The sequence below is a fragment of the Rhopilema esculentum genome, chromosome 5 (assembly GCF_057945365.1).
Source record: "Rhopilema esculentum isolate cy_ngs chromosome 5, ASM5794536v1, whole genome shotgun sequence".
NCBI classification, from domain to species: domain Eukaryota; kingdom Metazoa; phylum Cnidaria; class Scyphozoa; order Rhizostomeae; family Rhizostomatidae; genus Rhopilema; species Rhopilema esculentum.
In genome coordinates, this window is record NC_142819.1 from 7,945,344 (window position 1) to 7,959,955 (window position 14,612).

Below are 14,612 nucleotides of genomic sequence, written 5' to 3' on the forward strand. Positions count from 1 at the left end.
GGTTCAGAATTGAATACCAAACTTGAAGTTTCTCTTGTCCTTTCAGCTTTAAAGCATTAATTTTGGAGCCAAGCCAATTACAATGTGATTGTGCAGAAACGCAGCTATGTATAGCATAACCAGAGGAGCAAGAAAATGCTTCACGTTAAAGAAAAAATAACAAGAAAGAATGAAAACGCAATAGCGCGATTTTTAATCAACTTGCTCCAAGCATCTAAAGCCAAACGCCAAGGTAGAAAGAGGTTTGCCAAGATAGAGTTCCATGATAAAAATGATGTTATTCAGCTAGACTAACACGCAAAATCACTCGTGGTATCGATGTACCTATAAATTCAATAGACTAACTACTTTTAATTCTTTTATTCACTGGTATTCTGCTTGACGCATTGTGTTTAGTTGACACCTTCCTTAGAAATTATTGAACAGACTGTGTTGACACTCAATCGTTGATTAGAGCCTAGTTTAGGTTAAACTAGGGCCCCGTTCACACGGGAACGATATCGTTCCGTTCCGTTCTTCTCCGTTCCGAAAAGCGGAACGCTTAGGGGTTGTGTTTACACGGGAACGCTTCAAACGACATCGTTCCGTTCCAAAAAGTGGAACGATAAAATAAGTGATACGAAAAGTGGAACGGTACGCAATCGTTCCGTTCCGTTCCCGTGTGAACGCGCAGAACTGGTCCAGAAAATGGAACGATAAGAGTTTTGCCCTGGGCGCATGCGTCTGTGTTGTTGTTGAGGGAAGGAAAAGGTGACAATAATAAACTCAACGAAGAAAATGGAGGATTTGAAAAACACCATTGGCTGAATCTCGCCCTTAGTCCATTTAAAAGATTCAACAACATTCTGCAAACATTGAAATTCCTTCCTTTTAGGGTTGGCTTTAATTTTCCCACGAGCTTGCTTATTTTCGGGCGCTTTTGTATTCTCAATTTATTCAAATTGCTTAAAAAATTCAGAGATAGCTCAGAGATAAATCGAAATGATGAAATCTATCTCCATTATGGACATGCGCATTAAAAATCATTTGCTTATTTTGGCGCGCAAATTGCATAACGGAACGATTGCGTTCCCGTCTGAACATAAACAAAAATCGATACGCAATCGTTCCGTTACCGTGTGAACAGTAACCTTTTCCGTTCCAGAAACTGGAACAAAAATGGAACGGAACGATTGCGTTCCCGTGTGAACGGGGCCTAGGTCTTATTACTTTTTCTCAACCTCTTGACAGAGGGCAGCCCTTTTACTTGAGGCCATATTAACGGCATTTTGAAACCAGGCAGACATACAAAAATTGATGGAAGCAACATTGCACAACTACCAACTCAAGTCAACTCAAAATTGCAGCTCTCTCGGTGCACCTGGTTACTGCCTTGATTTGATGATTTTCCCTGTTTCCTGGTTTGGGGTGAATTTCTCCCGATTTTCTGGCGCATTTCTGGAAATTTTAGATATGAAAAATCTATTAAAGATAGTTCAATGGTATTCTGCTTTTTAGTTCTTCATCTTGTCTTTTTATGCATACTGTTTTAATTTGTACAAAGTTTCAGGTTAATAAACTTCATACTCGAGAAAAGCCGAATCCAGGTACTTACCATGTAAAGAAAGATAGAGAGCGAGACCGTGGCCAAAAATCCACACAATATGACTCTATATTACTTAAAACCTGTTGACTCTTTTCATTAATTATTAGCACTTTGTTGCAGCATAGAACTTTAAAGGTAGGGTTAAGACTTTGCCATATTTTACTTGTTATTCTTTTGAATACTTCCGTTTTATCAAGTTAACTTGAAATATGCACACAAACTGCTTCTTTATACTAGAGCTATCATCGTGAGAGGTAGTCAGGCAGAAAGTAAACCTATTCTAAAAAACTCTTGTCTCTTATTCTTTATATCCTTTTCTTAATTCTTTACATCGTCAATCCTTTAAACATACTCCATTATTGCCCTTCGAAATGCTTAAATTTATGACATTCCGGCTAATACGATTATCGGGTTACAAGCAGCCTGAAAACATTAACTGATTTATAAAAAGCGATTAATACTTACCCACGTAATAAGATTATCAAAACGTTAACAATGTTCACTCGTTGAAAACTCTTTTGAAAATACTTGCGAAGTTAAACAAAATGCGTTTTCACATGAATTGTGGATGTTTGTCAGATTTAAGCCTCAAAATGCATGCTTGGTAAATGTTACAATGCAGTGTTTTGATGAGAGTTCATCTAATATATTGGCCTAAATAGATATAAAGGCCACAAAGTTTTTTTATGCTGCCTTACTCTCTAAGTAAAAGTTCTTTATATGGTACAAAACATTACATTTCACCCTCTTTTTCGTATCAAAGCCAAGTATAAAAATGTTTAAGCATGCATGAAATAACTGGACGATAATAACAAGATGTTCTCAAGAAGCAATATGATCTTCTTTGCATATGCCAGGCTTCTTATCCATGCTGTTAGTGCAATAATCAGCTCGCTTAGAATTCTGAAAAGAACCCTGATAGCTCTTCTAGACTACTCTTTTTGTGATTAAATGTTTCTCCTAAAGACAGTCCAAAGGACTCTCTCGCTAGAAAACACGACTGTTTAGTTGTTTAGTAAAAAGCACTTCCAGAAACCCGGATCTTGTTATTGACAATGTGCGCTGGTCGTTTGCCTTAAAGCTAAGAATAAAGACAGCAGCTTGTGTACTCATAGTTACTGCAAAGGCCCTCTCTTCTTAACGTGTAGTGACCATCTGGCTTCGTTACTTGGATATAGTATATGACAACGATACAATGTAGGATATGATCATGGATAGACAAACGTAAGTATTAACTAGTGGCACAGAAATGCCTGTGTTTTGCTTTATGTAAGGAAACAATTTGCTCAACTAGTAGCGCTTACAAAAACTCTTTTTACACTACACTAACTTCTTGCACCCCTTCACCCCTCAAATAACGTTGTTTAATTCAAATTTAAGAGGCTCGATGTGGTCCAATTGATTCAATTCAGATAGCAAAGGTTTTTAACTCGACAAAAATATTTTTGGAGAAGGGGTTTGCGGTGTCCGTCTTCTTTTGCTTGAAACGGTTAATTTTTCAAAATATCTCTTAAATAACTGAGTGTTTCAATGAGTTTTTGGCAGGGATTGTAGGTTGTCCAGGAGGCGCTCATGAGTTGCAAGAATCCTTGATAAAACTCCACACCAGCTGTCCAACATCTTTGGCTGTGTATAAAACGAAAGCATGTTTGTGGTTTTCTTTGCATAGTCTTATGTCCACAGATGGAAACTTTTCTGTCATCTGTTGGCAAAACGAGGTTGGCACCCATGGATCCTCTTTTCCATAATACAGCACAATCTTGTCTTTATTATCATCAATAATTTTGGCATCCAAGTCTTTGATGCTCTTCATATCGCTTGCTATCTGGAGCATATTGCTCACACCATGATGGTTAACAAACGAAAACGTTGCTCCAGCTAAATTGTCTTCATTGCAAAACCTTCTCAATACCATGCAACATCGTATGAACCATAGCTGGAATCTTAATGGCATTGCATTAAAGAGCCATATCAGCCACAGCAGTGGCTTTGTCATAAAGTATGCTACTGTCGTCCAAAACTTCCCACTGGACGTTTTCGTAATCCTTTCTATTGTAGGGAATAGTAATATGCATTTAATGATCCTGTCACTGGGATGCAGTCTTCGCATTATCTCAAGTATGATATATGCGCCCACTGAGTGGCCAATAAGAATCAGTTTAGAATCAGGTGGCAAATAATTATAAACAAATGCCAGTTTATGATCGATCTGATCATGCAACGAGTAAAACTTTTCCTCATTCTTCAAGAATAAGTTGCTGCACGTAACATCATCTGCTGTTTCAGGGTCATAAGAGCCGTCGCATTCACAAGGGATAAAGTGATGACCTAGGAAAGGAGGGTACAAGAAAATATCAAGCAGGGTACAAGAATAGAGCAAAGAACAAGTCATGTCTAAAACATTGGCATATAGAATGCACATTTTTCCCCATTGGTACAAACCAACCTCTATGATGACAAAACGTTGATAAACTATAGTAGCCTATAGTTTCGCCTTTGGATCATATAGTAGATCACCTTCAGTTTTAAGAATCTGCTTGAAAAGTTATATTTCAAAAATAGGATGGAATGAATGTTTTAGACAATTAGGTAACTATTTTTTACTCAACTGACGTATATAATAGAACGAAGAACTCCTTTGCCTGATAAGGTTTTATATTAAATGCTGACCTTTTTATACCATTGATCTTTTAAAGTTTTCTTGTAGTAAGGCAGACGTGTCATATAGCAAGATGACGTGTCATTTTGCCTGTTTGTGAAACCTCCTGTAGCTACTTGTAACTATCCTGTCTAAAACTTGCTTAATGTGATGGTGACAAAGGCAGAATAATTCGACAGGAGTTTCAAAACATCCTCCAAAACAACGAGTTCCATTTCACTACTGTATGATGAATGGCATGCCCCAACTGGGGACACAAATAACACCCCAGCTTTACCCTAGCACAACCTAGTGATCAACTAAAGAAAGTAAATGAATATAAGGTATCAAAACGCATATCCAACTTATAGTCCATTCATAACTGTTTGATGATCATATGCCGGCCTTTACATATTAATAGTGAGCTGAACATTCTATTGTCCGTTACCTGTTTTTAAGCACATCAGTGTTTTGATTTAAAATCAATTGATTACCAGTACTTTCTCCTACAAACCTGCATGTGAAACTCCATAAATTGTCAGAGCTGAGTTACTCGTCTCATAGAGACTTTCAATGAATGTTTCGTAAAACCCAATCGGACCCGGGTTGCCTGGGATCACCAAAACAATGTTGTCATTTTGACCTGTGTTTCCTTGAATATGTGAAATCCAAGTGGGGACTCCGTAGACATCAACAATTTTATTCACGAGTCCAGATGGCTTTTCTCTTTTGAACATGTTGACTTTTCTAGAAGCACATGTTCAGATATCATTGAGCCAGCATCAGCATCTATGATAATAAATTTTGGTATACGTTGGCAAGTTACTTTCCTGATTGATTACTTTCTGTTGAACATTGACAGAAAATGATACTTCATCTTCAACCAAGTATGTTGATCTTCACTCCTATAAACAGCATCTGACAAAATTTCTCATTTTTCCGTCGATTCTTTTTCTATTCCGATGTTGAATAATAATAATTGAACTGTTTTCTGACTACCTTAATATTCTCGGCATTCATCTGACACGAAACTTTCATGGTATTTACAAGGACGTATGATTGTTAGACCTCCTTGAATCTTCCTCTCAGTTTTTCTGCTTTGGGCCTTGCAGTTTCTTGATTTCCATAAATTTTCCAACACGCGAAACAAAGCACAAAATCCAACGTAGAGGTATTCAGATATTTTTCACACGATGAGCACCACATGAGAGGATTTTTTGTTTTGACTGAATATGAGAAGGCCTACAGCAGGCACCTGCAAAACCCGGCCTAAGTAAACCACATCACTAAAAGGAGCAGGTGATCTACTTCAACGTCAAACAATTTAGAAAATTACAATAATACCATTCAATCCTCTTTCTGGGTGGTTTATCATGGTGTTAATGCCAGCAAACAATTCAATATGAACAAGGATGTAGTTGTGGGTTCGGGAGGGGGTGGCAGCGGTGGCTCAGGGGAGGGGGTGCAGCCCTCTTGTTAAAGTTTCGAGAAAGTTTGGGGGTTCAACCACTCCCTCATTGTTTGTGCTTGGATAGAGCCAATAATCGTGTAACGCAAAGAAAGCTGTGAAGGATTGTTGCTTAACCATAGGACAACCATTGCAGACTAAACCAGAAAAAGTGACACAGTTAAACTTATTGCAAGCTTTGTATGCATGAGAATGTACACAAAGTTTGACACATCTAGATAGAAAATTCTTGGAAGACTTTTTACTGAGTACGTTTAGTTGCAGTTTTGTATAGACAGTTGGTTTGTAATTGTTGCATTTAGAACTAGGGTTAATTGCCTGAATTAACAACCAGTTGCTATTGCTAGACTCTGCCTTGCCTACTTTTGATATTAGATGCACTACAATCTTTTACAGGAACAGGATAAATTTTGCCGACGTTCGATGTTCTTAATTTTTGGACAATATCAGACTCGGGTGTTCTTAATGATGTTCTTTTTTCAAAATTGAATTTCTGTATCTGCAAACTATGTATACTTTCTAAGTCCACTGAATAACTGTTTTGCAAGACATTTTTTGAACCACGGTTCATTAGCTGATAAAATCTGATCTGTTTTGTTAACACGAAAGAAAGTGTGTCAGTTCGAAATCCAAGCAGTGGGTCCATGATACCAAGGTTCTGATCACAGCTGCCGCTCAAACAGTCAATTTACCTGGCTACTCAATTCAAACCTCATCATCTAAAGACTTTATGACATGAACAACTTAGATATTTCATAGAGCCCTCCTTGCTAAACTCTTACGACTACATCCCTGAATATGAAGGCTGATCCCATCCTATGCAAATTTTCATGTGTCACCAAAAGAGGGAGCAATAGTCAATAGGGATCAATTTACAAGTAACTAGAAATTCGTTTGTCACACTATTTGCTAATTTTAAGAGATCTGTGCCCATAAGCTACTGGCTACACTGAAAAATGTGAATTAGACAGAAAATCATCAGCACGAAACTTGCTCTTTTCTTTTGATAAGAACCAGTAAACTTAAGTTCAGGCTGACTGTTCTTAATCTTTTTGAAAATCCGAGGCTGGATTGTTCTTAATTTGTTCTTAAATTAATAGGGTGTAAGCAGTGCGATTGCTAGCTTTTTCACTCTAGGGAGGTGTTCAGGCCTCATTTGCCAACAAAATGAATGAGACAACCTTCATTTGCCGAAAAGCTTGAATATTTACCGAAAAAGCACTCACACATGGCTAAAAATCCTTGTTCTTGAGATGAAGTGTTGTTCAAAATTGCATTTTACAGTAGCTCAGCCTCAGCTTGTTCTTAATTTTTTCTTAACTTTTGACCAAATTTGAAGCTCGTATTATTATGAAATTGTTCTTGTAAAAAGTAAAGATTGTAGACGTTTTTTATTAGGAACCAGGAAGCAGCATGTAGAAGGCAGAAAAGATAAAGATTCATTAGCAAGGATGGATTTAAGCAACATTGATTGGAGAGGGGGTGTTAGACACTAACTGTATTTTGGGTTTCAGGTCACTGGAAAATGATGCAAACGCCCATTTTCAAAATTCGGTTTTACCGAAGGTAAAGAAGGTAAGAAGATGTAAAATCTTGGCGTTATTCTTTTACTAACGACTACAATAAAATTGATTTTTACGGAATAGAAGCAAAATCTACCGACGGACACAAAAAATAATAAGAGAGGGGGGTGTCGCTAAATCAACCCCTACACCCCCGTGCTAAATCCATCTCTGACCGTGTGTAGTTATTAAAGACCAAGGAACTTTAAATTTTGATTATTTTATCAATCACAGATCAGAAAACTGGTTCCATTCATTTGGAGTTAAAAATCGCATTAAACTGTGTGTTGCCAAGGTAGGCATCAAGTGTTGCATTGGGTAATATCATCTGCTTCATTTTCCTTCTTGATTGAATTTCTACTTTTCATATATAAAACGTTTTTCTAGTCTACTTTGTTTTTCACCTGTCATCTAGACACAGTTATGAATCTAGCAACACTAATACACAATTTCAACAATGTGTTACGTGGAATTTTTCATGGCACCCAATCTGCATTTAAATGAAAATGAAATATTTGAAATTTGATTAAAGAGGTCCAATAATAAGGAACTTAAAGAATCCCGTAAAGAACCTAGCCTAGTGCTGGGTTTCTTATAAAATGAACGTGTAACAATTTTCTGATGAAATATGGGGGTTCTAAGCCCCCTAGCCCCCAGGCTCCGCTACCCCTGCTATGTGAAAGGGTTTTAAGTTACTTAAATTATTGAGTGGTGGCTTTGTCATTGTATTTTCACAGAACAAATACTTCCCCAATTTATTCTAGTCCTTGCTTCATTTCTCATAAGAGATTTATTATTGATTTTTCGAGAGCATATGATTCAATTTAATCTAGAAATTTATTTAAACTTGTGAAATAAAGAAAGGTTAAATTCTATCATATATTTTGGTCTGAATTTCATGCGCTATTTTTCCGACATTGGAGATCTATCTGATCACCCCCCCCCCCCCCTACACTGGCCCCTCTGTATGTCTAAAAACAAATGTCATTCAATTCAATGCGCAGATGTGTTTCTCTACCACGTGACTGTTAGTTTACCTTTGTTGGTTTTGCAACATCGTTAGGTCCACTGTTGCATCGGTAAAGGAGGGAAGATAGATATTCTGTTCAGGCATTGCCATCCACAGCTGAAAAGTAAGTTATGTTTAATTATTCGTAGCAATATTTCATCATACTGTCTTTTAGCATGGAAGACGCCTCTTCTTTCTCTGTTTCTTTCATTTTGCAAACAAGGAAGCGGGCAGCTGCACTTATCAAATGCTCCCATAACGTTTCTTGAATGACAGTGTCGTCAAAACAAACCACAAGAATTCTCCAATATTTCAAGTTTTCTTTGACCAAAAAAACTTTTGTTGCCCCCAACTAACGGCTCATATTTTCCATATTTTCCCTACACCTACTTCCGGGAATGGACGATCTGCACAAGCCTACCAATACGAGCTGTTTGATCGCATCGAGTTGGTTAAATTGACAAACGACATAATCAATGTTAAAGCCACTGACTAGAGAACAGCATGCTGAAATCCTTAACTGTTGAAATCCTAGCCTGACTTATAATCAGAAAGAGACAGAAATGACGTTAGAATATAATAAGGGGTGGAATAGATGAAAGTATCTTGAGAAGATCAACTGTATTTTATACCAACATGAAGCGTCCCAACCGCCTGTGAGGGGGACTACCTATTCCACATTTATAGTAGCATGGTATTTTTCGTAATCCCTGTCAATGGTCTGTGAAGAGGCAATGTCTCCCCCTTTTGAAATGATTTCAAAAGAGAAAAAGGCTAGAGAGCGTGCAGGCTGAACAATGTCTGAAATTCAAATTCTTGCTTTCTTTCAGAAAAGAGAACATGGGGAAGAAGTCAAAGACAAAGGAACACAGGCAGTTGAAGACTGAAAACATGGTTGTCAGAACAATGATGACAGAGCTTTTGCAAAAATGTGTCAGCCCTACTTCATCCAAAAACCCATCTCCAAAAGAACAATACAATGCTCTAAAAGAAATTTTAGATATGCTTGAGAAAATTGAAAAATTAAAAAATATCAAAGGAGGAATAAGTCAACTTCCTGAAAGAGAAACATGTATAGAGAGCTTCTATGATTGGGCAAAGCACAAGAATATTTCATTTGAAAATTTGGAAATAAAGAAAGCTGCAAATGATGAATTAGGTATTTTTGCAAAAGCAGAGTTTAATGAAGGAGATATGTTTACTAGTATTCCAAGAGAAGCAATGATGACCTCAGAATCTGTGTTGGAGTCTCAAATAGGCCAGCTGGTTAAAAGTGACCCAATGCTGAGCAGCATGCCAAATGTAGCATTGGCCATGTATCTCTTATATGAGCTGTATCATGACAAATCAGAGTGGAAGGCCTATATCCAAATGCTTCCAAGATGTTATTCCAATGTCTTGTATTTCAGTACTGAGGATCTTGAAAACCTGAAAAGTACATCTGTTTTCCTAGAGGCAGAGAAAATTGTGAGAAGTATAGTAAGGCAATATGCATATCTGAGTACTCTGCTCTACAAGAATCCTTTGGGAAAAGACTTTGGCTTTATTGATAAGCTCACATTTGATGATTATAGATGGGCTGTCTCCACATTAATGACTAGACAGAATCCAGTTCCTCCATCCAATGGATGTACATCACCAGTTCTTGCTTTAATCCCATTTCTAGACATGTGTAATCACAAGGAAGGGCCTGTATCTGTGGATTATAATGGTGAGGCAAAGCAATGTGAATGCTATGTAGCAACTCATACTGAAGCAGGTGATGAACTTCATATCTTCTATGGGCCTAGACCCAATACAGAGCTGGTAATTTACAATGGATTTTTCTATGAAGATAATACTCATGATTATATCAAAATGAAGTTTCATTTAAGCAAGACAGATACTCAGCATGACATCAAGAAGTCTTTGGTAGCCAAGCTAGGTTTAGATGAGTTTTTGCCAATAGGCTGCATGCCATCGCCCATTAAGGATTCACTTCAAGCATTTTTGCAAATTGCAAATGCATCTGAAATGGAAGTTTCTGAAATGTTGAAACTTGAAAGTATTGACCTTGCCCAATCTTTAGGGGAAGGTAGGATTACAGGAAAAGATACAAAAATAAAAGGGTTGAAATTCCTAAAGGAACGATGTTCTTTGGCTTGGAGACTTCTATCAACTGTAGGTAATGGGCAAGTAAATGGCGAAGAACAAGATGTTTCTAACACAAAAGCATTGAGTATACTACTGAAGGAGAATGAAAAGAAACTTCTAAAAGATACTTTAGAGTATATTGATAAGGAAATTGAAAATATATTGGGGTAAGTTTAAAGTATATTTATCTGGGGGAATTAAGGAAATAGGCAGAGTTTAATGCTATCATTGCTATTACAGTTCAATTTACTTATAGTTCTTGCATTTTTATGTAGAATTTGGTATTATTTTCTATATGTTTTTATCATAAATTCATATATTCCAGCTATTATTCTGTATCCTTGTAAAGGAGGCCTAAATAGTATTGATAGATGTGGGTAATTAGAAATGATGCTTTGAAAAATAGTTTATAATTCATTTATTAATGTTGCCATAAATTGTAAATACTGAAGTTGATCTTCCCCTACTTATCGAAGACTATAACCTTCTTGAAAAGAGAACAATTTTAACTTGAAGCAAATTGCCACTGAAATTGCCCACTTGGTACTTACCTAATATGATTTTAGAAGGTCCCTTAATATGACTATCTTGACCATACCCTTAATATGACTATTTTTTGATCAAAAAGAGAAATTGCTCCACAATACTGTAAAATTCTAAATAAAACCCAGGTTTTATAATGCTTCAAAGGCTGGTTTGGGGGACTATAATCAGAATTCAGTTGATGTCAGAAAAAATGCAAAATCAGTTTTTCAAGCCTAAATGAAAAGATCCATCATGTTTGTGAGACACTTACAATCAGGCTGCAACCAATGTGGAAAAATTGAAGAATATGTTTCTTTAACTTTTTATCGATGATGATGTGCATTCTTGGAGCAAATAGTATCTTTAATGAAGATAATTTTTAAACATTTCCTGAATAAATTTGTTTACCCATGATTAAAAGTTAAGAATATCATATAATAGAATAAGATTAAAAAAGATTTTAAGTTTAGAACAGGGAACTATTATATGATTTATTCTGAAGCAAAAGTAAGCTGATAAGGCTTCACAGGAAAGATCAAATCTATGCTGGATAAATGATGCATGCATAAGGAAGTTTTTTGAAAGTTCTTCCCCATAGATATTACAACTGTAGGCTCCTTGTGATTATTTAGAAAAAATTCTGGCATCACATCACATGACAGGTTGAAAAAAAAGACTATTTCTATAGAAAAACAATTAATTTTTTCTAATAAAAGTTTGTTATGGTGGAATAAAAGGTTACCATGTTCCCTTCCAGATTACCCTTTAACTTGTTCGTATCTTTGTATATTTAACAATTTTAAGTCCTTGCTCAAGTTGTGTATTTGCTTTCATCAAGTTAATTTTTGTTTTACAGTATTTATTTTTTAGCATATAAATTTCTATTGGCAAAGCTCTTTTGCTTCTGTTCTCTGCCAGTTAACAGATAATGTTTGGGGGCACTGGTGGTTGAATTCTAGGGAGCAGGGGACCAAAAAAGCCTTTTTGTTTTAGAAACATTTCATTTGTTTTTCTGACAAACCCAACCAATTTCAGAACAGTCTTATCTCCCCCTCTCCCCCCCCCCCTGCCAAATGCCACCGAGAATGTTGAGAAAAAATTGTAAGGGATAGAGATGTAAGTGTGCAGGACGCTTTTGAAAAGATATTTGTCAATGTCAGTCTACCAGTAGAGGTCGTGTCGGCTGGGGTGGGCAAACTTGAGCAAGAACCATACCTCGACGGAAGGGGAGGCAGGAATTTAAGCAAGAGAATAAAAAAACATAACAACGAATGAAGTGTTTATTTGGAAGAAATGAAATTCTTCGACCTATCTCACGAGCTAAGTTTATTTCAAAGGAAAGATGATTCAAATTACACTGACAGAAAGACATCGCCTTCTTTGGGCATCAAGCCCGTAGCACCTGGGAGCCAGGAGGCCATGCCCCCCAAATAATTTCAAAATGAAAATAACGTATCATTTCAAAAGGGTATATTGATCATAAACAAACAAAATTTAGAGGGTGTGTCGGATTCTGAATTACCAAGAAAAAAGAAAGATCCTGCCCAGTTTGAATTTGAAGTATATGACCTCACCATTAAGTCAATCAAAGAAAGATTTAATCAGCCTGATTTTAAAATCAACAGGAATCTGCAAGATGTTGTTATTTCAGCTATGAAAGATGAGTTAAATGAAGCAAATTTAGATGCAGTTTTGCAAACATATCTCGATGAATTTGATAGAAAGAGCTCATAAAGAAATATCTTGTAATATCTGAAAACTTCATTGGACGAAAACTGCGACAACATTCATGAAGTTGTAAAATTCTTGCAGTATTTGAGCAATCCTCGAAAAATTCTCATGCCACAAGCTTTAAGACTTGCAAAGCTTCTTCTGGTTATGCCTGCAACAAATGCCGTCAGCGAAGGGTCTTTTCTACTTTGAAACGTATAAAAAAATATGTCTGCTCATCAATGACACATGGAAGACTCAACAGCATCATGATGCTTTATAGGTATCACATTCCTGCAAAAACTATGATCTAAGAACAGCAGATCAAGTTTCACATAATTCAATGCCTGGCTAGACATGGCTTATGAGAAAATATTTAAAACTGTAAACGCAGTGGCTGAAAGAAATTAAACAGTAAAAACTTCTTGATTAGTCAAATGAACCCGCTCGATCCAAACAATGACAACTTCATCGAGATTTCTGTTCTTAATGCCTTGTACGTGGAACCTGTGTTTCCTCTGGGTTTCCGCGATTCAATTTTAGTAATTTTTTTCCTTTATCAAAAACTCTAGTCAAATACCATGATTGGGTAAAATATTTCAAATTTCCTAATGATTGTCAATGTTTTCCGTATTTCGTTGGATACACATCTCAACGAGCCACACAATCACAACAGGGAGAAATCTTTTAGCGAATTACGATTGCTAGAATCAATTCTATTCAAAACATAATATGTATCTTACCTTGCTTCCATTTCTAATAGCTTTCATTTCCTGGAAACAAGAATTGCAAAGTGGTTATCATCCATTCATTCATCTTCTGGTACTTTTCGTTTAACTTTTAAAAACATCAAAAAAGTTCGATTTACATTCTGGATGGTTGGCATACTCAAACGTTGTTCAGCACTCCGTGTCAAAGAACTAGAAGGTTAAGCGTTTTAAAAACTAAACCCTGGATTTCGTGGTTCTCAAACCAGTCCAGTTTACCCTCAATAGGATTAAAACCAGGCGCGGCCGTTTCAGATGTCGGGCAGTTGGAAATGTAAATACAACATGGAAACTGTACATTGTTTTCAGGAATTGCACGGGGAAGGTTTACACCTAATTGGAATCAAATGGACAACCGTATATAAACCTCAACCTAAACATCTACATCTTCCTAGCATTGCCTATCTTTCCTAAAACGAAGATTTTTGCAGGGTGAGAGGCCATAGTGGAAAGGAAGGAAAGACAGCTAACGCCTTAAAACAATTGAAAACTGGCGATCGGTACTTGGGTAACTTGGTTTATTTACTTGGGTTATGTACAGGTTTATTTCAATGCTGATTTCAACTTCGTGCTCCGAATTAACAGCAGCAGCAACAATGTCGAACAACAGCAAAAGCAGAAACTGGAAAAAATATATCTATAAGAATAACGGTTAGTTTCTATAATGAAAACTGTCTATATACGAATAAAGGAGAAGATTTAGTGTTGCATTGCAGTGTAGCCAATAATCGAGCTCAAAGGAGACAAATCTTCAAAAAGTCTTCTAAAAAGTTGGAGTGAAAAGAAATTCATTGGGGGAGATCTCGCCTTTCCAAGTGCTGTCATTCTGAAAAGAGTGAATCAAAGCAGCATTGCTTTTGAAATTTTAAAGCTATCTATTAAGTTGAGAAATACTTTTCTCACTACCTGTAACTATGTTAGAACCTTCACTAAAATGCACCTTTCAAGCCATAGAATAGAATGTGGAACTATGCAAAGTCTAATGCCGCCGTCAACAATCTATGCAAAGTTTTTCTTTTCCCTCTTGTCTCCTTTACTCCCTCCTTTAGAAAACTTGTGTGCTAAAAGTATGCTTATAAAAAACTCGTGCCTTTCCGACATCACTTTTTGAATACGAGAAAAGAAAGCCAAATGAGATATGCCTCCAAGGGTAAATTGGATAAAGGATACGACCAGGGTCACCACTGGGCTCTCTCTTGTTCTTAACAGTGGGCT

At 36.6% G+C, this 14,612-nt stretch overlaps 2 protein-coding genes across 2 annotated transcripts; one reads left to right on the forward strand and one right to left on the reverse strand.

Annotated features, from left to right (window-relative positions):
- Positions 1-453: 453 nt before the first annotated feature.
- LOC135689536 (lipid droplet-associated hydrolase) lies at positions 454-6,805 on the reverse strand. Its single transcript, XM_065206787.2, has 2 exons — positions 4,738-6,805; positions 454-3,913 (listed from the first exon to the last, which is right to left on the reverse strand). The coding sequence occupies exons 1-2, from the start codon at positions 4,958-4,960 to the stop codon at positions 3,156-3,158; spliced, it is 981 nt and encodes a 326-aa protein (XP_065062859.2). The 5' UTR covers positions 4,961-6,805; the 3' UTR covers positions 454-3,155.
- A 1,440-nt stretch (positions 6,806-8,245) lies between these two features.
- Positions 8,246-11,812, forward strand: LOC135689534 (actin-histidine N-methyltransferase). The gene is made up of 2 exons (XM_065206785.2): positions 8,246-8,386; positions 9,093-11,812. Exon 2 carries the CDS (start codon positions 9,103-9,105, stop codon positions 10,564-10,566), a length of 1,464 nt encoding a protein of 487 aa, XP_065062857.2. The 5' UTR covers positions 8,246-8,386; positions 9,093-9,102; the 3' UTR covers positions 10,567-11,812.
- Positions 11,813-14,612: the final 2,800 nt, after the last annotated feature.